Genomic DNA, 27,643 nt, shown 5'->3' with positions numbered 1-27,643 from the left:
TAAAACACACACGTCATCCTCGTGTAAAATCTTGTATGAAGACGTTTATTAATAGCCCTTTCAAATTTTCTCAAGGATGATACTTTGGAATAATGTACGAGATCGTAGCGTCGTTTAATGTTTGGATATTAGCTTAGTTCGGCCCGACGGCCATTTTTAGAGTTCCTAGTACCCTTATAGTTTCGCCATGTCTGTTCGTCCGTCCGCGGATAATTTAAGTGACCTTTAGCACTAGAAAGCTGAAATTTGGTACCAATATGTATATCAATGACGCCGACAAAGTGGTAACATAAAAAGTGGAAAAAATGTTTTATTCGCTCCCCCCCCTTTTACGTACAGTAGGGAGTTTTTTTTTTTATTTAAACCCTAACGTGTGATATTATATTGAATAGGTATTCAAAATGGAATTGCTAATATTGATATTATTAATATTTTCGGAAATAATCGCTAAAAAGTAAAAAAAAATGTGTCTTCCCCTCTAACTTTTGACCCAAAACTTTTAAAAATATGAAAAAAAAATCATAAAAGTAGAACTTTATAAAAACTTTGTAGGAAAAATATTTTGAACTTGATAGGTTGAACAGTTTTTGAAAAAAATACGGGAAAATACGGAACCCTACACTGAGCGTGGTTCGACACGCTCTTGGCCGGTTTTTTTGCTAGAAGGTATATAAAAAAATGTAGGTAACTATTTAATAATGTAAAACATAGAAAATATGTGATTTCTACGTAGGTACACAAAAGAAGAGGAAGTAAATAAATAACAAGCTAGAGAAAAAGCGACCACATCCATTTCTAAACGCAGACGAAAACATTTCTACAAAGGAACCACAACTGCCAAGGAAGATTTAAAATTTAAAACTTGGCGTTTGCCACAGACATATACTGGCAGGCAAGTGTATGGTCGTGCGACAAATGATAAAGCATCTGGCCGTCCCTATCGCACTATTTCTAAGTGCGATAGGTACGCTCGACCATACTTGCCTGCCTAGAAGAGTTAAAGACGGGATAGACATTATTAATTTATTAAACGCCATCTTAAGTTTGGAATATGTATGAACTGAAACTATGGAAATGGATTATACATTTATATCGATTATTTGCCGACCGATGATGATGATGATGGTGATGATTTATGTTTTCTATGTATATAACTATTTGTATATTATTATTTATGTCTGAGTACCCACAACACAAGCCTTCTTGAGCTTACCGTGGGACTCATTTGATTGTCAGTCAATCTGTGTAAGAATGTCCTGTAATATTTATTTATTTATCCATATAACACCTACTTAATTATCAGTTTCCATAGTTTTCTATCATGTGTAACTATCACGCTAACAGAGAAACTTCGGTGTCGTGCTTTGATTAGAGGTATTTAAAAAAATTTGGACCCGAAATGAATCCTTACATAAAAAAGGCCAATTTAAGTTAGTGTCAGAAAAAGGCATTTCGTTTTAAATTATGCCCTTGAACAAATCTACCAGTAGGAACTAAGAATGTGGAAGCCACAGAAAGTTTCAGTGTCCCAAATAAAAAAAAATAATGAAGGTCAGAATAATCACAGAAATCTTTTATTTTGGAAACAGACAATTCCGATTGCCATACAAATGCTAAGGAATGTTGATTTTGATACAAAAATGAAATTTAATAATGTTATTCAAGTAATTGAGTCAATAACTCAGTTTCTTTTTCCATGCTGTAGGTATGTGCGGCATCTATTCAAGTACACGTCAGCCCGTCAGGGGTCAACAAAAAGAAACAGAATTAAAACTAAATGTGGTGACGCTTTGAAGGTGTTTTCTTTTGTTGTGACGCACGCATTTTTTCATTCATTCATTGTGTGTGCCTTTCTTTTCCTCCGTTTATTTCAGCTCCGAACTATTCAGCTGGTGACAACACAGAGAAGAGCTATTTTAGAAACACAAAGATTTTTTCGGATACCTATCTGAACTAGGTACTATCAGCGGCAAAAGTGCATGGAGAAATTATGAATGAATTTATTGACAAATTCGCCATCCACTTACGTAGGTGATAATACAATAGTGTTGATTATGATAGTGCAATGAGTAAGTACGTTCTTTGCACATCATTCCAAAATATTTCGAGTCAAAAAAGAACTTTTAATCCACTTGAAACAGCTTAAATAATTTATCACAGAATTTATGAAAGAATTTGCTAAGGTAAAAGTCCGGGGACTGATAAAGGCTTGCTTTGCTATTCGAAAACTGATAGGAAAAATTGCATTTTATACACAAGAATGCAAAGTAATTTTATACAAACATGATGTCTAAAACTGGGTATTTGATTTAACGTTAAATAAATTGAAGTAGGTACTTTTTTTTGATCTTTTACAGTTCATATTTTCATAGTGATGTTTCGTAGTGTTGGTGTGGCGACAATTTTTGTGTTTCACTCGGTGGCAAAGTTTGTTTAATCTTCGTGCCTTGATACCCTCGCAACGCTCAAGATTCCACCTTTTTTTGACATTCCACTTTGGAATCTTTCGCTTGCTCGTATATCAATATTGCCACGTGCCTTTAAACAACAACTTTGCCCCCTTGTAAAATAAATACAATCATTCTCCCACTCATACAAAGTCACGATTGTCACGAATAAAATCTACTGTTCACAATAAAAGCCCTAAGGTACATAAGGGCTAATCTCGACTGGGGGGGCCATTGTAACTAATCCATTTTTTCCATTATTACACTATGATGTTGAGTTATACATGTATCCACTGCACACGCCTACCATATAATAATATGTATATTTGTATAACCGTTGGACACTCTATTTAATAATGTAAACTTTGTAAAACATGGAAAAAATGGACCCATGGATGGATGATGTTACTTTAATATAGGTAAATAATAAAATTAAGCTATAAAAAGTTAAAATGTCGTCCATCTCCCATTCAATAGCCGATATCTGTCGTCAACAGCTATTCATCATGTTTGTTTCTTTCTCCATTCATATCCATTCATTAATCACTTAAATTGAATTTATCTTTTGGAAACAGTGAAATGGGAAACAATTTATAAACCTTTTATAAAGCAACTAGCTTTTTCCCGCGGCTGCGCTCGCGTTAGAAAGAGACAAAAAGTAGCCTATGGCAATCTCCATCCCTTCAACTATCTCCATTAAAAAAATAACGTCAATCCGTCGCTCCGTTTTGCCGTGAAAGATGGACAAATAAACAGATACACACAATTTCCCATTTATAATATTAAGTATGTATGGAAAAGTTAGTTCTGTTGACTTTTTAGCAATTGTGCTTCGATAATAACCTAATTACACAAAAAATCCCCAAACATAGTGAACCGATTTTCATGAAATATGGCTAAGAACATACACGACTAATTCAGCTTTCAAACAAAAAAAAAACTAAATCTAAATCAGTTTATCCGTTCGGGAGCTACGATGCCACAGACAGAGACACACATACGGACAGACAAACAGACAGACACGTCAAACTTATTAAGATCCCGTCGTTTTTACGTAAAAAAGAGGGTTACACATTCAATTCCTGAAACTTTCGAAAAATATTCGGTATTCTGTCACTTTTCAGCCTAGCCTTTACTACCAAATCTACATGTCTGTATTCTGCTCCCAGTTTATCAGAAACGGGAAATAAAATATGGCGCAAAGATTTGAACTCACAATAAAATTAAAGCGGGACTTCTACAGCTGCTTAAAAAAAGGAGTGTATTGTTCTATTGACTAACTGAGAAGGTACAGAAATAAACTAAGAATAAAGATAACAACAGTACACAAATTCACAGAAATGACAAAGTTCTTGTGGTTTCTAACAACTGCGTCTAAGTACTGTTGCCGGTATTTAAATCTTCTTTATCGGACGGGAAAGGGCTATTCGAATGAATTATGTTCCGTTTTTGGAACGTGGCAATCTACTCTTAGACTTGAGATATGAAAGTATTTGATATTGTATAGTTGCAAATTTGTTTTGCATTTGACTTGTTTAATAATAAGATTGTTCTTAAAAAAATCATTTTTGGCACAAGCTTTTATCGCCGACTGTACTTTTCTTTCAACAGTCATCTACTGCTATCCGAAACGTTTCTAAAAACACCTTACTCGATGGTTATCTATATGAATTTTAATTCATTACAGAGTTCCTCTGGCCACTTTTCTGCTCCATCATCAGATCAGCTACCGTGGGCCTCAGTCAATCTGTGTAAGAATGTCCTATAATATTTATGTATTACGTTATGTTATGTTATGTATCAGCTCCATGATACCATAATATTGCATTGATTAATTTCCATATTTTTTTAAACAAGTATTAGTAGTAGAAAAACACATTATTGTACCAGAAGTACCATAAATACAACACACAAGAAAAAGAGCTTATCACTAGTACAAAGGCGAACAGTACAAGTAACGATCTAAAAACGAGAATGTCTCTTGATCGATGAAGTAACTGATAAAAGGGTTTAAAATAAGTGCCCCCGTGTATTTTTTACCAGCCCCACTTCCTTTCCTCCCGTGGGTATCGTAGAAGTCGACTGTGGGATTTGGGTTTATTTGTAGTGTCAGTGCTAGCAACTTGTCCTTGCAATATCACAATTTTGGTTTATTTCAACACGTTAATTCTTACGAGTGGTATTGAAACTAGGGCAGCTTGTGCTCTGCCTGTACTTTTTGGGAATACAAGCACGAGTTTATGTACGTACGTACGTCCAGATAGTTCTTTACTAGTCATCTAATTTAAATTCTGTTGATAAAATAAAACAAGTTTACAGTTTTATAATGCATTTATTATAACATTGTATTTACACAAGTCATCGCGGATATGTATTCACAAACTATTGTACTTATCTAAATTTTATTGTAAAAATTATCACACTAATCTAAATTACAAGTACTTAATTAATTAGAACTAATATTTATTTCAAATATTTAAGTAACGTACTTAAGTAATATTATTTTTAGCGAAGCTCCAAGCACTCTTATATATTTTATATAATAGGTATTTATTGAACAAATTGAAAAAAATATGTTAAACATTAAAGCCGTTAAATATTTTAGGGAAATGAGAAACCGACTTTTCAAATGAGTTAGTTTTGTACAAAAATAAAACAAATCGTATGGGCATTTTTAGAATGCTTTATTTAAAAAATGAACGAATCAATTTACAGGCATCCAAGTTTAATGGATAAATAAAATTTCACCTGACATAAAACTGGCCTATTAACAGACAAAAGGCAAAACCTGATAAATTTGAAGCACGATTTTACAGACTTCACAAATCTGATAAATTTAATGTAATTGGATTAATTGATGAATGATCAACAGACATCGTATTTTTTCCAGCATTGTCGCCTTAAAGGAATATACATGTCCGAAGCCAGTTGGAATAGTTTAATTAGGATTAATAACATTAAAATGATGTTTCATTGATCATCTACCTAGAAAATACATGTATGAATTCATTTATTTTACCAGGGGCGGCTCACTCCGCGATTCTATCGCCGCGCTATAAGTACATGCCGGCGGCCGCGAGTTAGCGGCCCGCTCTGTGGTGACGGTGACGAAGTTCGCGCGGCGCAAGGTAAGAATTTACAATAAAAAAAAATAATAAAAAATAAAAATATTATAGGACATTCTTACACAGATTGACTGAGGCTCACGGTAAGCTCAAGAAGGCTTGTGTTGTGGGTACTCAGACAACGATATATATAATATACAAATAATGGCAAAGAATGGCGGCATTTTATGCACATCAAAGGAGTGAGCCTTCTATACTTGTACTAATATATTCTGTGATTCTACCATGATGTTATTATTTTAAAACAAGTCCTCTCCACAATGTGTAACCTTTATCTCCAGTGTCATCCAAAATGGTTTTACAAAACAGATTCTCATCTAGAGTAAACACGACGGCGACGCCGTCTCACCGCAATATGGATAATAACAGTAACATTTACTTTTAGTATGTAAGTGAAGACGCCACAGATAAAGACTCATGTTATGGAGTACCCAAGATCATTAGAATGTACTTTACCACAGAATAATAAGTTCTATTGCTGGGCTCGGATACCGGTTAAATTATCAAATCGTTATCATTGTACTTGCGGCAAAACCGGCGCTTATATGCTCGAAAAGAACGATTTCATAAAGGTTTCGTTCTATTAACCGGTTTAGAACAAAATAAACTGGTTTATTTCGCAACATTATAGGTAATACTGTTCTAACACTTCTAACCAAACAAAACAAGTCGCTGTGTGAACGCAGGTATTTACGCGGCCCCGGGCGTCTCGCCGCTCGTCGAATAAACCGGTTTATTTCGGTTAAAATAAAGTTCTCATAACGTTCGCGTTCTTTAGAAAGTTCGGAGTAAAATCGAAATAACCGGTTTTAACCGGTAAAAAAACCGGTTCCAAGCCTTGTTGTACAGTTAAATTATTAAATATAGATGCGGATGTGTTAAAAATATGTACCTATCCACAACGTATACAAGGAATAATGTCGTGTATACATGTTTGGCACTTATTTCGCATCTGAGCATTTCTTTTTTTTTGCCATTTTTTTTATTTTGATTTTTTTAGGGAATTTTAGGTCAATTGTACTCAGAATCACGAGTACTTTCAATCTCACTGGGAGACTAAAAGTGTCCCAGAATTTCCATACATTTTTGTTACTTTCCTCTTTTGTTACCCCACACAACATGTACGGAAAATGGTAACAAAATAAGAAAAAATCCTATGGGACAATTGTTTTAACTACTAGGATTGAAAAAGCTAGTGATTCTGAATAGAAATACCATAATTTTTTTCTACCGCGGGCCGACCGCAAACGTTTGAACAATTATAACCTCTTGTCATTTATACATACGAACTTACAAGAGCGATATCGACAGGCAAGACAACCTACGTCCTTCGCGGTAGGTCCCCTGATAATATTGGTAGTAACTTAAGAATGCCAAAAACCAGCCAGTCTAGCCGAAATTAAATCGTTGACGTTAGACGCCGATCGAAATTCAGTCTGGCTCCGTCACGACATCACGGAAGAGCGACAGAGATATCGATAAATCGTGTACGTTTGTGTATTTTGCTATATACCCTAATAATATTTAAAAATATTTTAAGCGGGTTACTCACGTATTAAGTCGATATAGCGTTCGACATGTTTCGGTTCAATTTCGAGAACCTTTCTCAAGAGTAGCGACCCCGCCTTTACATGTCGAGAGCGCGACGCATACACTGATAATATTGGTAATTGCTCAAGAATCAATGGCAGACAAAGAGCGTACACCCATCTTAAAGGCCGGCAACGCACCTCCAACACCTCTGGTGTTTCGGGTGTCCATGGGCGGCGGTGATCGCTTACCATCAGGCGACCTGTCTGCTCGTTTGCCTCCTATCCCATAAAAAAAAAAAAGACACGTCAACAGCAAAATTGCCTTAGCGCTCTAAGTAGTTACATTAATAATGAATGTTTGATTTCGATTCCATTGCGCTGCGATAACTTGGCATTGAAGCATGGCTAGTTAATCGAATTGACATTGAAAGGTTAATATTAATGGAACTGCGGTTTCATATAATGGATGGTGGTTTTATAAAAGTATACTAAAAATCGACAAAGTCATCGTTTAAAGTCTGCTCCAAATAATACAATAGGAGAATAATAAAATTGGCCAAAAAGAGATCATGCCTATCACAATGACGCGTAGAATTGGTAAATTAGGTACATTTAAAAGCTTGGCAACACCGAAGGAAGAAGCGGAAGGAAGCGGTGGTGGCCTAGGGATAAGATAAGAGCGTCACTTTTGACCCGAAGGTCGCAGGTTCGAACCCGGCTCGTACCAATGAGTTTTTCTAACTTATGTGCGAAATGTCATTTGATATTTGCCAGTCGCTTTTCGGTGAAGGAAAACATCGTGAGGAAACCGGACTAATTCCAATAAGACCTAGTTGTCAAAGCGGACCCCAGGCTCCCATGAGGGTGGTTCCGGGAGGCTCCAAATGCCGGGATAACGCAAGAAGGATGATGATCTACCTCTTTTTAACCTATGTATCTCTTCTTGTCACGCCAGAAAAGTGGAAACTTCAAATGCCACTTTTTATGTTGTATCTATAAACAAAATAAATCAAAATATAGGTAGGTATACTATACATAAATTGAAAAAAACCAATTATGATCTATTATCAAACTATTTCGCTTAATCTAGTAAAGAGCTTTAAATTGAATTCAGTTTATTGCATGCAAAAATAAATTCCAAACTAATCTGCCATAAAAATTCACGTACAGTCAATATACTTCAATCGAACTGGTAATAAATATCGGATCCACTGAAATTTTAATGCTTATTTATTTTACTTGCACCCGACTGCGGGAGAATGGAGCGATGCCAACAAAATAAAAATATGATAAAAACGCATGTGAATGAAAAAAACACGATTTGTGTAAAATATTGTTTTATAAACCGATTGTTTGGGTATGCTGAATACAAAGGGTCTATTTAGACCGTATAGATGGCTAAAAAAGCTTGGTCGGGATCCAAGTATTCTGAATCTGGCGGTACACTAGGTACAGATAGTACGTACCACTTAAATTAGTCAAGGACTTATTCTGATATAATCCGCTTGAATATAGTAAAATGTTTAATTTCGCCATTGAAAAATCTTTACCCCTACCTGCGACAGTTAATGTATTTTTCATCCAGCCCTTAATAAATAACAGGGTATTGAACAAAAGCCCTTTATATGTTTGAAATAAAGTTATCAATGAACATAATGACCGCAGAATGGCGAGCGAAATAAAAAATTCAATGTCCATTATCATCAATCATTCTTATCAGTTCGATACGCCTTTCATGCTGACATGGAGGCTTACATTAAGTCCTGTAAAATGAGGGAAGTAATAATAGCAATTTTATAACAAGGTGTGTAGATAACCACCTTTTGGATCATTCGAATTTGAAAGAATGCTTTTCGGTCTGCGAACCGCCCCTTCTTAACTGACATTAAACTGGTACATAATAGATTTGTATAAATAACCAAATTTCACGGTTTTTATTGATGTGGAACGCATCCCTTACCCACTGAATTGTGATAGTACCTGGCATATACATTCTCTCTAGTTTAAATCTAACAAAACACTGTTCAAAGGTTTACAAACCCCAACCTCATTGAGTTTAAGTTTTGTTTTCGCGTGGAAACGGTGGTACGTGGATTGATTGAAGTTGGATATTTTGTAAAATCAATGGTAAGCGAAGAATGGGACTATTCCGAAACTGCATTATAACTTTCTTCGAAGTTTGCGGTTGTAAAAATAAATACGCGATTTAGTGGCACGGATGTAACTTCTTTTTGATGGTTTGTTACCAGTGTAAGTTAGCAACTTTTCGTGGAGTAAGAATGTAATTTATCTATGTTAACTTTATTTTAAGAGGGAAATGAATAAAATATATAGGTAAACAAAAGGTAACACATGTTAGTGGGCATTATTTTTAATAGATAAAAAATATCGGTATTTTTGGACATTATTTTTACAATGCGGTATATAGATTTCACAGAAAAACAATTACTCTTACAGATCACTAAAAGCCATACTGTTCTAGATACTAAATGCTTCACAAAAAAAGATTACCTTCAAGTCAATTAAGAATACAAGGCAATCTAACACGAATCTGATGTTAGAGACATGTCTGATGTTGATGATGTTTCATTCATAGCATCGAATAGTGACAGTAAAAGCAGCCAAACACAGATTTTTTTTACTTTTGAATAATGTATAAATACCCTCCCATCAGTGGTTCTTCTACTATCACCATTTATATGACCTTGAACTTAAATTTTATGGTAATAATTGCGCAATGACGCTCTATTCTGGTGCCGTAGCCGGATAGCATTTCTGCGACGCGAAACGAAAACGAAACGCCGCGAAAGGTAGTCTGGCTCTGTCGCGCCAATACGCAGGACTCACAGGAGCGATAGAGATTTCATGATACGAGCGTTTCGTTTCGTGAGCGTTTGTGCCATTCGGCTACGTACCCTGATCTTGCCACAGGCGAAAGGGAAATGAACTTCAGAGCACATACTAAGTATAGGTACATTGAGTGCGTGCGAGACGCTGGTCGTTCGCATATACACAGCCATGGAAATGCGCGTGTATTACGCAAAAACCCAATAGGAGCGTCCATCCGCAAGTGTGTGTGTGTGTGTGTATTCAATACAAATCGCCCGGCATGTATGATCTCCTTTCCCTCCCATATCTGTGGTATAAGCAGCTTAATACGGCAACTGGCATGAGAATTTTCTCATTAAAATTTTCCAATAATTTGCTGAAATTATATGAATGTTCTGCACCTTGTAAATTGCTTCTAATCTTCTCACAGACGAAAGGGTATAAGCATTTGGCTACTGTACTTCACTATAAATCTGCTGACGGATTACAAATCTAGACAAATATGAAGTTAGGGTTCGCGCAGCAATGCTCGCGTTTGTCCGGGCTGCCGAGGCGCTGCCATTTTCCCCGGCAGTGCGGCGCCACCAGCGCGTAGAACCGTGTGTTGTGACCGGACACACCATGGCCGCCGCACCGCCATTTTAGGTCACGACGAAGGGCGGCAGCTTCGCAGAGGACGCAGACTTTCTCGCCTGGAACAAATGGGAGAAGTTAGTATGAGTGCACGCTCATATTAGCTATAGCCATACACGTACGGATTGGTCCGCCGGGCAAGGCTCGGATCTAATCCGCGGCTTGCCTGGTGGACAAATCTGAGGCGGACATATCCTTGCTATTAACTAAGGTGCGATCCGGGCACATCCGCGCTACACAAACACGCGCGGGCAGCCGAGGGATCTGCCCGACCCGTGCCCGATCAGTTGGTTTTGAGCACGGGCAGCCACACACGGACGGATGTGCCTGCCGGGCACATCTGCTGGGCAGATCCGTACGTGTATGGCTAGCTATTGGGCGTACAGCAGGGCGGGGCGTGTGGCGTCCATGTCAAACAATTAAATCTCAATACAAGTGTCCTGATTCGACGCTACATAGATTATAATATACTCGCCACTCTGCTGTCACATTTATTGACAATAACTTAAGAGGATACGATACGGTAGCGAAAACGCTAAAATGGAAAGGAGCCCCCCTTTCAACTTGGGAATTTTAGTTAAATATACAAGTGTTATTAACTAGATTTATCGAAAAAAAATTGTCCATTAAGAACAACTCAGTCAAAAGATATCTCAAAAAAATCTTTAAAATCGAGGTTCCGCTCTCGACTCTTTCCTCTTTCAAAACTTAATCAATCGGAACGAAATTTGAGAATCTGCATAACAATGAAATAATCTATGTCGGACCGTTTAGCTTTTTTGGTTAATTGTTACCAATCTTGAGTATCACACCTTTTTTTGCGCCACAATGAAAAAGGCCGTTTTTGGAAATTTTTGATTGGCTCTAGAGTCTTTAAAAAGCAGAATATCAAAAAAATCAAAACGGTCCAACACAGATAAAAATAATAACAATCTGTGTTGACAAAATCATTGCTCTATCTTCAAAAACCAGGGAGGAAATAGTCGAGAGCGTTTGTATGGAGAATTGACCCCTACCGTATCGTCTTAAGTAAATATTGAAAGCGGCATTTATTGGAACATTGTCGAGAACTGATACTTCCACGTTTTTAATTGCTTATTCGAGTAAACCCCCTTTCTTCCCGTGGGTGTCGTAAAAGTCGACTGTGGAATATGTTTTAAATTGTGGCGTAGGCGAGAGGCTTGCAACCTGTCACTGCAATGTCACAGTTTCGTTTTCTTTCAACCCCTTAATTGCCAAGAGTGGCAATGAAATTTGAGTAGTTTCATATGCTCTGCCTACCCCTTTATGGGATATAGGCGTGATTGTATGTATGTATAATGGCTTGACATGAGCAATATCCTTCTGCGACTGCTTCACTATCGACTTTTCTATCGTGAGCCATAGGAAACAATCCTTCAATTTGTTTCCGGATCTTTGCACTGACAGACGTGCATTTTCGTTCGTCTAATAATCTCTATTATTATTATACAGGGTGTTTGGTAACCGGATGCAAAGCCGAAAGTAGGAGATAGTCTAGGTCATGTAGAACATTTTTAGCCATACTTGTCTTAGACAAATGTTATTTTTAAATTTTTTTTTATCGTACTTTGAAATCACTTAAATCATTTACATTTTCATGTAACTAAAATTTTAAATCGCTGTCAACTTGTTTTCTTTAGACAAAGATGTTTGAAATCACTTTCCTAGTGTTTGGTAGACATTGCACAATACGAAATAAAACAAAAAAAAATCTACCTGCAGTAAAAAAAGTACTAATTATCGATTTAGTCTGAAGTTTTGCAGTTTTCTCCGACAAATCTTAAAATTTAAATTTAAAAAAAACTAATAACATTTGTCTAAGACAAGTATGGCTAAAAATGTTCTACATGGCCTAGACTATCTCCTACTTTCGGCTTTGCATCCGGTTTCCAAACACCCTGTATATAATCTAATAAAAAATAATTGAGTCTGCCGGCGTATTATGATTCTAATTTCATCACATCCACGTGGATAAAGCATCCGTCACGCTTTGGCAAGTATGTCAGTGTGAGAGTGACAGTTGTCTTATCCACGTGGACAAGTGCTAAAATTGGAAGCATGATACGCCGGCTGAAGTAGCAAACTCCTATTAAATATTGTCTAATGAGAAACTTTTTAGCTTAATTTTTCATCCTATTGAGACTGCTTCCACCTTAATATTTCGTATTCACATATTTATTTTTTTACAGCATCAATATTAATATTTTCTTCAATATTTAAGCTTCATTCAAGTATATCGATATTTTCCTCGTTAAGCTCTCAAAGCCAGGGCAAAGCACACTTATTATAGAAACCACATTGGAAATTGGTATACACCGTGTTTTTATAGATTTCCGTTAACTTTAAAGGAAGGTTCTATAGGTGAATTACAATTAGTTTCACCCAAAAAACTAGTGTCTTCCAGTTATTAAAAAAATAAATTTAATTACTGAACTCGTGTGTCACATCCTTTACCACTTCCTGATGTTATGTGTTTTGACATGTGTCATCAAACACTTGACACGTCTTTAATGTTATTATTAAGGTCATAATTAAGGTCCTCTCACACTGATTTATTCATAAATTATATTTGAAAACGATGATTTTTTTTTTCCGATTTAACAAAAAATGATATACCGGGTGGTTCCTGATAATGAACCTAACTGAATGCCGAATTTAATAGAAAACAAAAAACACGGTGTATAATAAAAAACCACATTGGAAATTGGTATATTTAAAAACAGAAGCCCCCGAATTGTGGTCGACAGCATTAACTGAAAGCCGAGTAATTTCAGGAAAACAATTTGCAATTTAAAATTCGGGTCCAGTTTTGTGAATTAATTCAATAGTTGTGCTGAATTCTGGACTTGATGAATGATTGAAATATTTAATAAAGCAAATATGTATACAATTTTTTTTTTAAATGTCGGAAACTACTCGAAGGACTTCGATTAAATTAGATATAATTGTGGTGGCGAATCGTCTTATATTAAGAAAACGCTATTTTAGTTTTTATATAATATGTTACCAAGCACAGTTCGTCTAGCACATGTATTATATTTTACGCTAGTAACGTAGAATAAAATAATAAGCTTTATTATATATATATGTATATATATAATTTTTTTTTCAACACGTATATATTTATATAATTTATTACGTGTATTTCTAATTAAGTTGGGTTTTTATATTTCAAGGTTATTTTCATAGGAATTCTGGTAAAAATTGCAAAAAAAACGTTACAAAGCTGTATTGAAATTGGATCAATATCCGGTACCGACCAAATTTCCGGTCAAAATGTACGTTAGTACAGAAAAATCCGATTAACGAGGTATTTTTAGAACAGGATGTCACTCTCGTAAATAGAATGCAATTACCTATATGAAAGAGATAAAAAAAACTAAGAACCCGTAAGTTTTTGAAATTTTTCAAATCTATACCTACTCCATAGCATCCACGTTATTTTTTCTTTGTTACAGCGGGAGAAGAAAGACGAAAAATTAAAAAAGGATGGACTCCGTGAGATATGACTTAAAAAATGTAAGTGAATGATGAAATGGCATCCGATAGTGAGGTATGGAAGAAAAAACCGGCCAAGTGCGAGGTGTGCTCGCGTTGCAAGGGCTCTGTACACCACAAGAAGGGCTTAAGCGCCTCCTTTTTTGAACGCATTTAAGTCATTTTTCCTAATTATCGTTATTTTGAACACTTCCTATAAAATATGATATCTATTTCAATTTAAGCAATACCTTCTCTTAGCGCCTTGTAGTCGGAGTCAAGATGGCAGGCCTTCGACACCTTGGTCACTTCGAACTCCACACAATACCTGTAACAAAATCCAACTGTCAAAATGGGCACATTATTTTGATCTGGTATTCAATGTAAAAAAAAAAGAAAGAAAAATATACAATTTGAAACAGCGAACAACGAACATAATTAGTAGACGTCGATTCTGAATCATTTTGTATAATTTCTGGTTTTTCGTGTTCAAAATGGGCAATCATCAAATTAATATCAAACCACGAATAAGTTATTCGAGATCTGAATCGGGTTTTGGTATAAAACCTACCTTATAGAAGCCAACGTAAAATAATTTCCGGCTGTCTATAGGGTGTAGGGATTCCCCTACACCCTATAGACAGCCGGAAATTATTTTACTGTCTATAGGGTGTAGGGGAATGGCATGACTTTTATAAGACACGTGTAACACGGTGTATGCGGAAATAGTGTTTTTTGTGCGTTTAATAATGTAGATACCGTACAGCGAAAGTTACCATACTTAAAAATAGGTATAAAGACATCAGTGTAACTGCGTTTTTACATTATCCGATCTGATATCGGATGTCGGACCGATATCCCATACATTTAAGCCGCCATCTTTGATTTTTGCCTTTGAAATCCTTCCGACATCCGATATCGAATCGGATAATGTGAAAGCGCACTAAGTGTAAGGTATGAGAACACTGCAAGAGAAAAGAAGAGAAGAGAGGCTTGGAGCAGAGGGTTCGGCGGGTGTGCAATGGGGCGAGTGAGCGTGGGATGCAGCGTCTACTCAGGACTAGGGTTGCAAATAGAAAATAAACCAAATGTTTTTTTTTTCAGAATTATGAAAAAAACCGAGCACCATTTTTTTTTTTTTTCTAAATATGTTTTTTTTTCAGATGAACAAATAATTCGACAATAACGATTTTTCGTGAGTTGTAACGTGTTTCAATAACAATACGTGTGCCCTAACAGGGTGTCATGAATTGCCTACTTATACCTGTAACACCTTATTATGTAAATATGTTCATGGCTATGCAATAAATGAAATATGAAATAATATGAAATAACGTAGGTACATTTTAATTCGACTAACATTCAGTTTACAAACGTTTATTGGGGAATTCCCGATGCGGCGTGCAGCGTGGAGAGGCGGTGGTGTTGCCAACAGTAAATAGTGATAACTACCAACCACAGATTTCGTAAATGTTACTTTTATAAGACCAGAAATTAAAGTTATTTGATTCAATTCGTTTAATAAGTTAACATTAAGTAACTAAGGGACCCTTTAAAAAATAGGTTCTTTTGACGTCACATTATTTAGAGTCATCATCACTCCCTTGCCCTTTTCCCATTATTTGGGGTCAGCGCAGCAGATCACCTTCCTCCCTTCCTCTCTATCAGCCGTCATTTCCGTACTAATACCTTTCACTCTCATATCATTGTTCATACATTCCATCCATCTTTTCTTAGGCCTTCCACTACCATTGTATCCATCCACCTTCATATTTACCACATTCACGTTATTCATTTACGTCACATTCTTGTATCATTGAAATATTATGAGTATCGTATGAACCTTACCAAGTATCGTATGGATCAACAAAACTTTACTCATAAAGATCTGATATCAACCTTATAAGATCTGTAACCTTATAAGCAAATACTTGAAAATATGCGGTCCCGTGCCCGAAAGTTAAAAAAGGCTTCCACTTAAGAAACTTTTTGAAAGAAATGACGGTGTTGCGAACGCAACGTTTTATTTATATAGAACTTGCTTATTCCTATTGCAATACCTAAACGCCGTAATATTTATCAAGAGCCAATAGGAGCGTACCACCTACGATGTATCTCGGCCAATGAGAGCACCTAATTTAACCAACCTTAAGCAACTATGGGAACAAATCAAATTATTTTTATTTGTTAAATTTTGATTTGTGTTTGTAGGTAGTCACACTACTATACAGAGTGGGGCCTGTAACAAAGGCGAAGAATTGAACTGTAGGCTATTCTCCTTATACTGATCAACATTTGTTCAGTGACTTTTAAAAATTATGAAGTCTTTAAATTTTTAATTTTTCATACAAAATAAATATTAGCTTCAATGTACGCCATTATTATTGTCATTGACGTTGTCTGTCACACTTTAGACTTAACAGAATTCGCAATACATTACCTCTTAGAAAAAAACTTTCAAGGGTGATAAAAATCAAAATAGAAGTTATTTTTAAAAGTCGCCGAACAAATGTTGATCAGTATAAGGATATTTAGCCTAGAGTTCAATTCTTCGCCTTTGTTACAGGCTCCACTCTGTATATACATACATTAAAAGTCGAAATAAGATGTCATATGTTAACTAAAACGTGACGAGCACCACCAGTGGTGAAGGCCGGATTCGAACCGGCGTCTTTAGCAATCCGGGCTAACGCCATGAACCCCTAGGCCACCTCTCCATAGCGGAAGCCGTCGAAATTGCTCTTCTATATGTCATATTTGTAAGACTAGGCGTCTTTGACCAACTCTAAAGGCAAGCAGTAGGTTCTTGCACCTCCTATGCGAAACCTTTTTAACTGCTTAACCAAAATTTTTAACTGCTCAAATATTGCAATTCACTCTTTCATCGTCTTCGAAACCATAACCACCACTTCGATACTTAACCGTTTAGTCAAGTCACCCATTGTAAACTAGTACTACTTTTGGAAATAAATTATAGTCTACTTCATATTGAAGTTTCAAACAGTCGTCGGCTCCTGATCCACGGTGGCTACAGACGGTTTTTAGGTTTGTTTGAATTGTTCGAAACTACCGCAAACGTAAACCAAAGTCTGCTTTTCAATTCCTATTCCTTTAACAAACACGAGATTGGCAGTTTTATACATGTGCACAAAATGGTAAAATGTAGCATACATCCCCGTGCCCAGTTTAAGAATTTCACCACCCCCTTTCTTCCCGTGGGTGCCGTAGAAACCCACCGTGGGATAAGGGTTAAATTGTGGCGTAGGCGAGAGGCTGGCAACCTGTCACTGCAATGTCAACACTTCGTTTTCTTTCGACCCCCTAATTGCCAAGAGTGGCACTGAAACCTGAGTATTTTCATGTGCTCTGCCTATTCCTTTATGGGAATACAGGCGTGATTATATGTTGTAAGTAATATTCCATATAAGTGCAGTACCTAGGTTTCTGAATGTCTTGAATTTTCCAAGATCCGAGCGGTAGTCAAAAACTGTTCGCCGGCAATCTCAATATCCTTATTTTTAAGCGCAAAAACGAAAGGGTATTATAAGTTTGACGTGTCTGTCTGTCTATGTTTGTCTGTGTTTGTCTGTCTGTCTGTGTGTGTGTGTCTGTCTGTGGCATCGTAGCTCCCAAACAGATTAACCGATTAAAATTTAGTTTTTTTTTATCCGAAAGCTGAGTCAGTCGGGAGTGTTCTTAGCCATGTTTCATAAAAATCAGCCTACCTACTATGTCGCGGTTGGGGTTTTATTCAAAATTTTAATTTTGTGGTTAGGTCAGTTGTAGTATTTTCTACTTCCAAATATGAAAACCATAATAATATACGATTTCTTTCATGTTATTTTAGTTACGCACCCCGCAGCGATCGTAAACCTTGATGTGTTATAACAGTTTGGGTCTCTTGTTTGTCGCCAGGGATCGTCAACCTATTTTCGCGATGCCGATAGTGTCAAGTTTTCGGGATATAGTAAATATTGGTTAGGATCGTAAAGCGAGTTTACTCTGATTTATCGTTTAGAGGGTTTTGCTCAGCGCTATTTATTGTCTTAAAGCCAGTTGCATCAACAGACACATCAACACCACGCCAATAGTCTATGGAAATTCCCATACAAAAAATTGAACGCTAAATTCGGTGACAGGCGGGGCAGGCCTACAAGTGTCCTGATTCGTAGTCGCATACCGCTCCAAGCGTCCACTCAGGTCTTACGCTTAAACTTATAAATCAATGACACGCTTATAAATCAATAATTGAAAAATTCAATAATTGGTATCAATAATCATGTAGGTTTCTATCCTACCGAGTGCGCCAGTATTCATTAGTTTTTTTCTCTATAAAATTTTCATCTAAACTACCGTCGTTATGAGAAAGGTTAACTGAGAAAAAATCTAAACTTTATTCGTCAAGCGTAAAACACAAGTTTACGAAAATTTATAAAAACATGTTTAATATGTGGTAATAAAACATATGGGACATATTTCTAAGCAACTTGTCATGCGGCCATATTTCGAACGCTACCAAAGTATTTTTTCATCTCTTTCTAACACTACATACATCTATCTCTTTCTAACAACATGGCGGGTGCACGAAGTCCGTTAACAGCAGTGATTTATTACTGCACTGACAAATTGGTGACGATTTCGGTGACAGAGCGAGCAGGGAGAACTTAAGGGGGCATTCGGGTTATTGCAGATACTTAAAGCATAAAAATGCAAACGTGAGCGTAGGGAGCGCGAAAAATGTTCCATATTAATAATTCAGTTTGGGGACATTTTTCCCGCGACGTCGCTTGCGTTAAATTCGGAAATTTCTGAATGCGTCATACAAGCTTCCCCCCTTTTTAGGGAAGTGGGGCATTGGAAAGATACAAAAAGTAGCCTATATCTGTTTCCATCCCTTTAACTATCTCCACTTAAAAAATCACGTCAATTCGTCTCTCCGTTTTGCCGTGAAAGACGGACAAACAAACAGACACACACTTTCCCATTTATAATATAAGTAAGTAGTAAGTATTAATTTAACCTACATAGAAAGGACAAGTTGGGACAGTTGTCTGTCAGCGTCTCATAGAAAATTTATAAGCGTCCCTGAGCTACAGTCTAGATCCGAAAGGTACCAATGCGTTTTCACATTATCCGATCCGATATCGAATGTCGGACCAACATCCCATACATTACAGACGCCATCTTGGATTTTTTCCATTGAAATCCTTCCGACATCCAATATCGGATCGGATAATGTGAAAATTCACTTAACCCGTTGTCTGTTTCTGTCAATAAATTGTCATAGAATTTTTAACTTATGTTAGGAATCCTTATCAAACACAGACAAAGGCCAAACCATCAAAACTATTCATATCACAGAATTACCCTGCAATATTAATGACCCCTTCTACCAAAACATTAGCACAAACCACCATACAAATAACTATAATCTCCCAGAAAATACACAAACTCATACAATTATTTTCCTTATTATAATACAGTAAGGTATAAAATGTGTGTATTTATATTTGCACCCAGACCAACGAGGAAACTCATACAAATCCCAGTCTTGTTATATATGTAGTAAGGAACGAAATGGAATAAAGTGTTTGTATTTGCCTAGGCAAGAACAATGTGATATTATGAGGCATAAAAGCGTGAAACAGCGCAAATATTTGTCTAAGCAGCTATTTTGATTACTAAAATAGAGGAGCTTATGTTGCGAGAAATTTCGCTTTGTACAGTGTTTTTTTCTACCTAATATCTAAATTTCGTCACTGTTGTATTCCCGGGCGAATACAATCTGCGCGTTCTTAGCACACAGTCTAAAGCTCGTGTAGGTGAATGCATACTATGCTTGTATGAGTGAAATATGACAGGTCGACTGTTCGCTTTTTTGACAGGCGGTAACTGTGAGGTACCCGAGAGGGGGTGGGCGACACTTTCAGCGGGGAGCGGAAGTGGCCATACTGTACGATAGTACTCTTTAATACTGTGATCTGGGTGAATTCAAGTCAAGAGTGAATAGGCTATTACTGAACCAGTGAGCTACCTCGGCCTTGTCGTCACTTTCCATCAGGTGCGACTAAGGTACATCACTGGCCGGTGTATAATAAAAAAAAAACTTAGAAAAAAACTCGTATCTCACACTGCTCCTCAAAGTTAAAACGCAGTAAATCTATATACATTGCATACATATTACATTTTTCTTTTCATTGACAGAAGATTCAAGTTTTTTTCAAAGTAGCGACGATTTGTGTCATGACACTAAGACACTGATGGTCTCACCAAAAGCAAGTAAAGCTGAGTTTAGACGTGCAAATTATTGCTGCAAGTTTTGAGACAGAAGTATATGCAAGAAAGAGATGCAGATATTTGCCACTCACCTATAGTTGCGTCTCAAAACTTTTTTTTTTATTATTAAAACTTGCAGCAATAACTTGTTGGTCTAAACTCAGCTTAAGCGATGAGCTATCGGCGATAGAAACGAACAAAAGACAGTCGCTTCTGTGTAAATCAGTGGTGAACAAACTTTATTCATTGGGGGTCAAAAAATGAAGGAATTTTGAAGGCCATATCATATTTTGAAGTACCGGTGCAGGGCCGGATATAATCCTTTCGCGGGCCGGTCATGGCCCGCGGGCCATGCTTTGCCCATCACTGGTGTAAATTAACATGCATTAACATGCTATAAATTATATTAAGTATAACTCATGACGACCGGTGACGACCGGTCTGGCGCAGTCGGTAGTGAGCCTGCCTGCTGCGCCGCGGTCCCGGGTTCTAATTCCGGTAAGGGCATTTATTTGTGTGATGAACACAGATATTTGTTCCTGAGTCATGGATGTTTTCTATGTATGTATTTATTATATTATATATATCGTTGTCTGAGTACCCACAACACAAGCCTTCTTGAGCTTACCGTGGGCCTCCGTCAGTCTGTGTAATAATGTCCTATAATATTTATTTATTTTATTTATTTATTTATTTATTACTCATAGTCATGTTGTGTACATATAATGTTGGACTGTAATCTAGTTATTAAGTTTTTCTAACCTGTAGAGGTATTTCTTTTGTTATTTCGTTTACTATTTTATGTACCTTATGAAATAAAATAAAATAAATAAATAAGCTTAAGGCCCGGGTTCGATTCCCGCGGCTCGGCCACCATTGGGTTTTGTATTTTCTTTCGTGTATGATATATATTTCAATTTAATGTTTATAGCTTAAGTATTGTTTAGTAACATTTTAATTTTAATTATGCTATGTTAGGTAACCTAGTGTTAATTATTAGGTAACCTAGTTAATCATGTACCTATTGTAATACCGTATAGTGTATTTGTTAGTAGGCAGTGTCCGCAGCGTGCTAATTAACCATACAAAATGTGGCTTAGTTTGATTATACAGGATTTTCCACCGCGAATAGGGTTGCCACCAAAATGTTTATTTTTTATCGTCTGCCGGATCGGTTATCGGTTAGGATAGTGATACGCAAATCGTCATATGGACGGATAAAAAGTTGTTTTTTTTATAAATGATGGTTTTTTGCAATGTATGTTTGGTGTTCAGTTTATGTCCTCCTTAATGGGACGACCAAAACTCACCTAAACATGAATAGTTGAATACCCATTCCATACCTGGTACAGTGAGCTGCGAAATTGAGTTTGCCATGCACTTTTACAGCTCAATGTACCTTTGTGTATATGCGTATATATGTACTGCCGATAGCAATTTGATTTAAGTCAGAAAATCATAAGAAATAAAAGATAATGTATGGCGCTACGCAATATTTATGTGAAACAAAGAGACGATACCTATCTATACTTTTCTATTTATTTATCATATTGATAAAACGGGGGTAAATAAAAGTACTTACTACAAATAACATGCAAAACAAATTAAAACTATTCTAAACTAAAAGTTAACATCTAAACTAAACTAAAACTAAATTAAGTTCCGTTCCGGCTATCACCTGATCTAAAGGTTCCAAAAATACTGGCAGCGTTGTCGCGTTGCACAGCCAGCGAAATTTGTTGGACCAGGTAAGAGTTTCCAGTTCATATTGATTCTGTTGTGCTTTAAGGATTTTGCGAGTTTCACAATTTTTCCTATAGGCTCTTTTAGTGCCAACTTGCCAAGTTGCCAACCCTAGCGAAAATCGAATTTTGCTCGGACACGATTTATATATGAAAGCTTACTGAGTTACAATGTTGGCTTTTGTTGTTAATAATTTATAATTCATTCCCGTTTCGGTAGTTTGTTTATTTTGCGTCTCTCACGCAGAATGTCCATGTTTTGCTACTCATAAACTTTCACTAAAGTTTATCTAGCCGATAAAGTTCGTTTGTCCCGTTCTACCCCACCAATACGTCGGAAAGGGACAAACGAACTTTATCGGTGTTATAACTTTAGTGAACGTTTATGCATAAGAGGGACAAAGGCCTTAGTTGACGCATTGGTCGTTTTGGATTTCAGTTAGTTTGTGAACGAAATTTTTGATTAAGTTAAATTGTTAGTGGTTTGTAAATTTTATGTTTTATTCCATCCGTTTATTACAATGGACTATATTTATCTAATAAAATATATCGTGCCTACCGACGACGGGGAGTTATAAGTTTGACGTGTCTGTTTGTTTGTCTGTGGCATCGTAGCTCTACGTCTATGGTAGCTAACCGATTTAGATTTAGTTTTTGTTTGTTTGAAAGCTGAATTAAATAGAGTTTTAGCCATTTTTGTAAACTACTTATGTCGCGAGTTTTTACAAAATTTAATTTTTGTAGTTAGTTAACTTCAATTTCTACTATTTAATGTTTGTTCCACGGTATCTCCGTCGTTATTGGACCGATTCTGATTTTTTTATTTTTTATTTCATATATATGCATACAGATTGGTCCTATTTTTATCAGAACCTCATATCTGAAAGGCATACATATGGTGATTATTGTGTTTTTATGCATGACATCATGCATTTACGTCCAGAACAAGTGACAGTTGGTGCAGTTGAACTGCTGAAGAAGATTAGAACGGAACTCCTTAAATCTCAACGGCACGCTTATAATGACTTTGGTATTTTTAAAAGAACAGCATGCATTTACGTTCAGAACAGTGACATTAACAATAAGTCGGATAGAAATACATATAAAATCTGTGGTACTCACTCTCTGTGCGCGTTGGCCTCGGGGTCATCCGGGTTGCGCATACGCAGGTTCTTGCGGATGTCGGAGGTCGCGTTGAAGTGGCGGCTCACAGACAAAGCTCCGGGCAGGATCATCGCTGTTTCGTCTGCAACAATAAAATAAAAGCTTAAGTAAAGAATAAACAATATTTGAACCCGTGAAAGGCAGTGGCATCTGCCTCTTGCTGAAAAGCGAATTATCCCCCCCAGCATTACATATACCGTCTTACTTTTCTAATATCATGAAGCTCACAAGTTCCTGACCCTTGCTCAGAAGAATCTTTGAGTGGAGGGCCTAACTAGTGACGTCTTTTGACTAACTTGCTTATAATTTGTAGCATATTTTTGTTTGTTTTTATGAAACCTTACCTTATCTTAATACGGTTACTGTATTCTTTGCAAATAAATTCTTTGAATATTTGGAACAAATAATATTATCTTTGGGTCAACACGATGTCATTATGGATACCTCTAATGCTCCTAATACGCACGACGTTGCACCAGTGATGGACAATGACGTCCGCATCTAATTTTTAGTTGGGCGGTTCTCTAGCTTGTTGCCCTCTACACTATATGATATTTATATCTTACCTCTTTGCATTAGCATGCTATCATGCGGACATCCCTGATGCTCCTGGCACGCGCGCCGTTGCACCAGTGATGGACAATGGCGGCCGCCTCGCGCCGGCGAGCGAATGACGCGGCGCGTGCGCACCATACTGCCCGCGCCGCAGCGAGTGTCGCAAGCGGACCATGATCCCCACGGGGATACGTCGCAGTCGACCACTGGAAAGAAAAAAAAAGTTAGACAAATGCAGTTTACATTTTTATTCCTAGGAGTCATACGTCATGAGTCATTTTGACAGCTTTGTCGGTGCAAATTTCATTTTATACGTCAAATTTTTGACGTTTCCTTAACCCTTTTTGAGGCTATCAAAATCGTTGCCAACATAGCTTAGTCTGACTATAGCTCAAAGGCTGTGACGAGCGAAAAATCAAGGTAATTGGAAGAGCATAAGTGGCTTAAGGTCATCGTGGAGAAAACAGGCATATAGAAAGTTTCGTGTCAAAGACCGTCACAGGGCAAGCACTCTCGTACCTATTTCCATGTTTACATCAAGCGCTCAGTCACAGTCAAAAAGGGAGCTTAGCTCCTACTATTCTATTGACTTTGGCCGGCCTAAAGTGAGTCATGTTTTAACAGGAAAAGAAAGAGGGCGCCACCAGACTCGGCAGCAGGCGTTTATTGCGTCGGCAGCTTCGGTGGTGTGGTCACTTATGGTCGCGTATGCCGGAGGAGAGAGTGGAGAAACGCATATTTTACTCTGAATTGGAGGAGGGCAAGCGAAAGCATGGCGCGCGGACAGCTCCTTTGGTTCAAGGATGTCCAAAAACGTCACTTGAAGAGCTGTGACATAGAGCCCTCTCAATGGGAGCATTTGGCGGATCTACGAAAAGTTGACCTCGATACTAGACGCGACCAGCTCAAGGCCCGCCCACCTGCTGCCATATCTTATAATTATGTTTATGGCGTACTTATAACGTGCCCTCAATGTGCGCGGAGTTTCGCTACAAAGATAGGCTACATTAGTCATCTTCGGGCGCATGAGCGTCAAAGCATTGATTAGGAGTCGAAGTGGTCGCTATAGCCAAAATCGGTCGGACTCAATCAATCAATCAATCAATGTTGGATGATAAACCAATATAAACATATCAGTTCAAGCTGCTTCCAACCCAGCCGATCATAACTGACCTAAACTCGAGTTCCATTAATTATGACAACCACGTCTTGCCCTCCGACCTGATTTGATTGCGAACAGATGCCACAAATGTTGGGGTCAAATTACATTTGATCGAACCTCAACTGATTGCATGATGACGGTTAGATTTCTTGTTTGGGCAGCATTTTGCATTTCCTAGGTAAGCCTCGTACGTGTCAGAGATTCCAATAGATTTTTGAAGCACGCAGGATGGCACTGTACGGGTTTAAATATTCGGTTGTTCCATCAGTGTTAAGGGGCTGACATTGCGTAAAATTGATGTTACTTGCGCAGTTTTTTCAGACAAACTATTAGTCTTAGTAAGGCAAGTAAATTATAATATGTTATTATTCATTATATTTCAACGAACATAGCCGTACTCTATACACGATTTAATGAAATCGGCTCGATAGAAAAAAATTGCAAAGATTGGTCTTGAGTTCGTCATTAAACGGTTCTGTGTCGTTCAATTATTCACTTAGTTGTCTTTAATTAATATTACAATAACAAAAATATACATATCTAAAACACTAACGAAACATTTTGCACAAATAAAGCATCTTTCTATTTTATTTTAATATTTTTCCGCACTTTTCGTACCTAGCCGCCCTCTTTTAGTGACATCGCGCTCTCACTTACTCCCATACGATTAGACAGTGTACGCTAGCGTCAAGGCCATTGGGTGCTGTCAGCGTCTTAAAACAGAAAGAAAAACTAGACTAGTTACCTATTATACCAAGTCTATCGCTCCGTGTTGTTCGAAATGGATAAACTTTTTATACTCACTAGAACATTAGAATAAGCGTCTACATATTAAGCGTATCGATAGCGTAGGTACCTAGGGGAGACCGGGGATAGTTGACTATAGGGGTAGGTAGACTAAGACAACAAAAAGAAAGGATAGATACCCGAATAGTTCTTCTATCTGTAACAACAATTATTTTCATTAATTTGATTCAAACATCAAAGATATTCGAGCTGAAGCCAAAAGGTAGTCAACTATCCCCGATCCCCTACTTTTACCAAGGATTGCGAGGTACAAATTCCAAATTTGTTATAGGGAATTTTAAAACCGTGTCATTAAAGGATCGAATTATTTTAAACAAAATTTGACACAGTCTTCAAGAAATTCGAAAGAAAAAACAATAATGTCCCACTCGAAAGAACATTTCCCAAATCAGCCATCAAACTGAAATTTCCCATAGAGCCAAAAGCTATTAAAGTAAAGCCATTAATAAGAGACATCGAAATTATTAAATTTTAATTTATTCAAAACGAGCTCGGTACCGCGAATGGCCTATAAAATGTCATTTAATGACAGTTAAGTGCAATTTGTCAGCTGAGTCCCTAATGGGAAGAATTTCTATAACTTTCTGACCACTGGTCTCAAAAATAACTAGTATAAGTTGAGCTTTGAATTTGTAACAAGAATGTGTAATGAGATCATCATCATTCCCTTGCCCTTTTCCCATTATTTGGGGTCGGCGCAGCAGATCATCTTCCTCCGTTCCTCTCTATCAGCCGTCTTATCATACTCATACCTTTCACTCTCATATCATTGTTCACACATTCCATCCATCTTTTCTTAGGCGTTCCACTACCATTGTATCTATCTACCTTCATTTACCACTCGTTTTATAACACTTTCATCCCTCCGCATTACATGTTACATGTCCATACCATGCTATTCTACTTCCTCTCACTGTCTCGTATAATAAAGAGTACTAACGTACAGTATGGTTACTCACGCTCCCCGCTAAAAGTGCCGCCTAGCCCCTCTCGGTTACCTCACAGTTACCGCCTGTCAAAAACGCGAACATTGGACCTGTCATATTTCACTCATACAAGCATAGTACGCGTTCACTTACACGAGCTTAGACTGTGTGCTGGGAACGCGCCTCTTTCATATATTTGATGATCCCCAATGTCCGAGATGTGGTCGCGTAATGAGATTACAGCAATAATTTTAAATATAAAGTCTGTTCATATAATTTTGACACAACATTCTCGTTTGTTGTCAACCGCTAGAACGTGATTGGTTGAGTTTGCATGACGCACGCGATTGGTCGCAACGTACCTACCTATTCTACCTAATGATAATAAAATGTATATCGAATGAATAAATAAAATTCCGCTCACTATAGCGAGGAAACTACAACACAAAAAATGCGTTTATCACTGCTTCCAGTAGTTCCACAGGTGGTAAATCAACTTTATTACTAGATTCACCTACTTTTATCAATTTTAAAGCAGTTAATTTGACTTTATTCAAGTTCAAATAACTTTACCCACTAGTGCATAAAATGCGTTTTTACCCGCTGGTATTAAAGGACAAAACACGTGTTTCCGAGCTAGTGAGGGGAAAAAATTGCAAGGTAACTTCGACACGCCCAATACATATAATGACACTCTTTTGTCATATGTATTGATATTGACCTAACATTGTAAGCGACATCTACTGGGACTCTGTCCATCACTGGTACATTTTACCTTAGGTCCATAAACACTCCAAATACCGGAAAGGTCGGAGGTGCGTTGCCGGCCTTTAAAATGGATGTACGCTCTATTTGTAATGTAAATACATTTAGCCCTCTAAGTACACGAAATGTTCGGTCGTATCAAAAACACGATATAAATATTGATAAATGTATTAAATTGATAT

The 27,643-nt window shown here is 37.1% G+C and overlaps 1 protein-coding gene across 1 annotated transcript in view; it reads right to left on the bottom strand.

The window, feature by feature from the left end:
• Positions 1-9,459: 9,459 nt before the first annotated feature.
• The window catches only part of LOC125236363 (somatomedin-B and thrombospondin type-1 domain-containing protein), a 127,476-nt gene continuing 109,292 nt past the window's right edge, over positions 9,460-27,643 (bottom strand). The window contains exons 3-6 of the mRNA XM_048143143.1: positions 23,813-24,007; positions 23,205-23,328; positions 14,316-14,392; positions 9,460-10,625 (exon numbers count right to left, since the gene is read on the bottom strand). Of these exons, the coding sequence (XP_047999100.1) occupies positions 10,426-10,625; positions 14,316-14,392; positions 23,205-23,328; positions 23,813-24,007 (596 nt within the window). The 3' untranslated portion in view covers positions 9,460-10,425. The remainder of the gene's footprint in view (positions 10,626-14,315; positions 14,393-23,204; positions 23,329-23,812; positions 24,008-27,643) is intronic.

This window comes from Leguminivora glycinivorella, chromosome 19 (genome assembly GCF_023078275.1).
Source record: "Leguminivora glycinivorella isolate SPB_JAAS2020 chromosome 19, LegGlyc_1.1, whole genome shotgun sequence".
NCBI lineage: Eukaryota > Metazoa > Arthropoda > Insecta > Lepidoptera > Tortricidae > Leguminivora > Leguminivora glycinivorella.
Note: the sequence above shows the minus strand (reverse complement) of the source record. Positions and strands in the feature narration are given on the sequence as shown.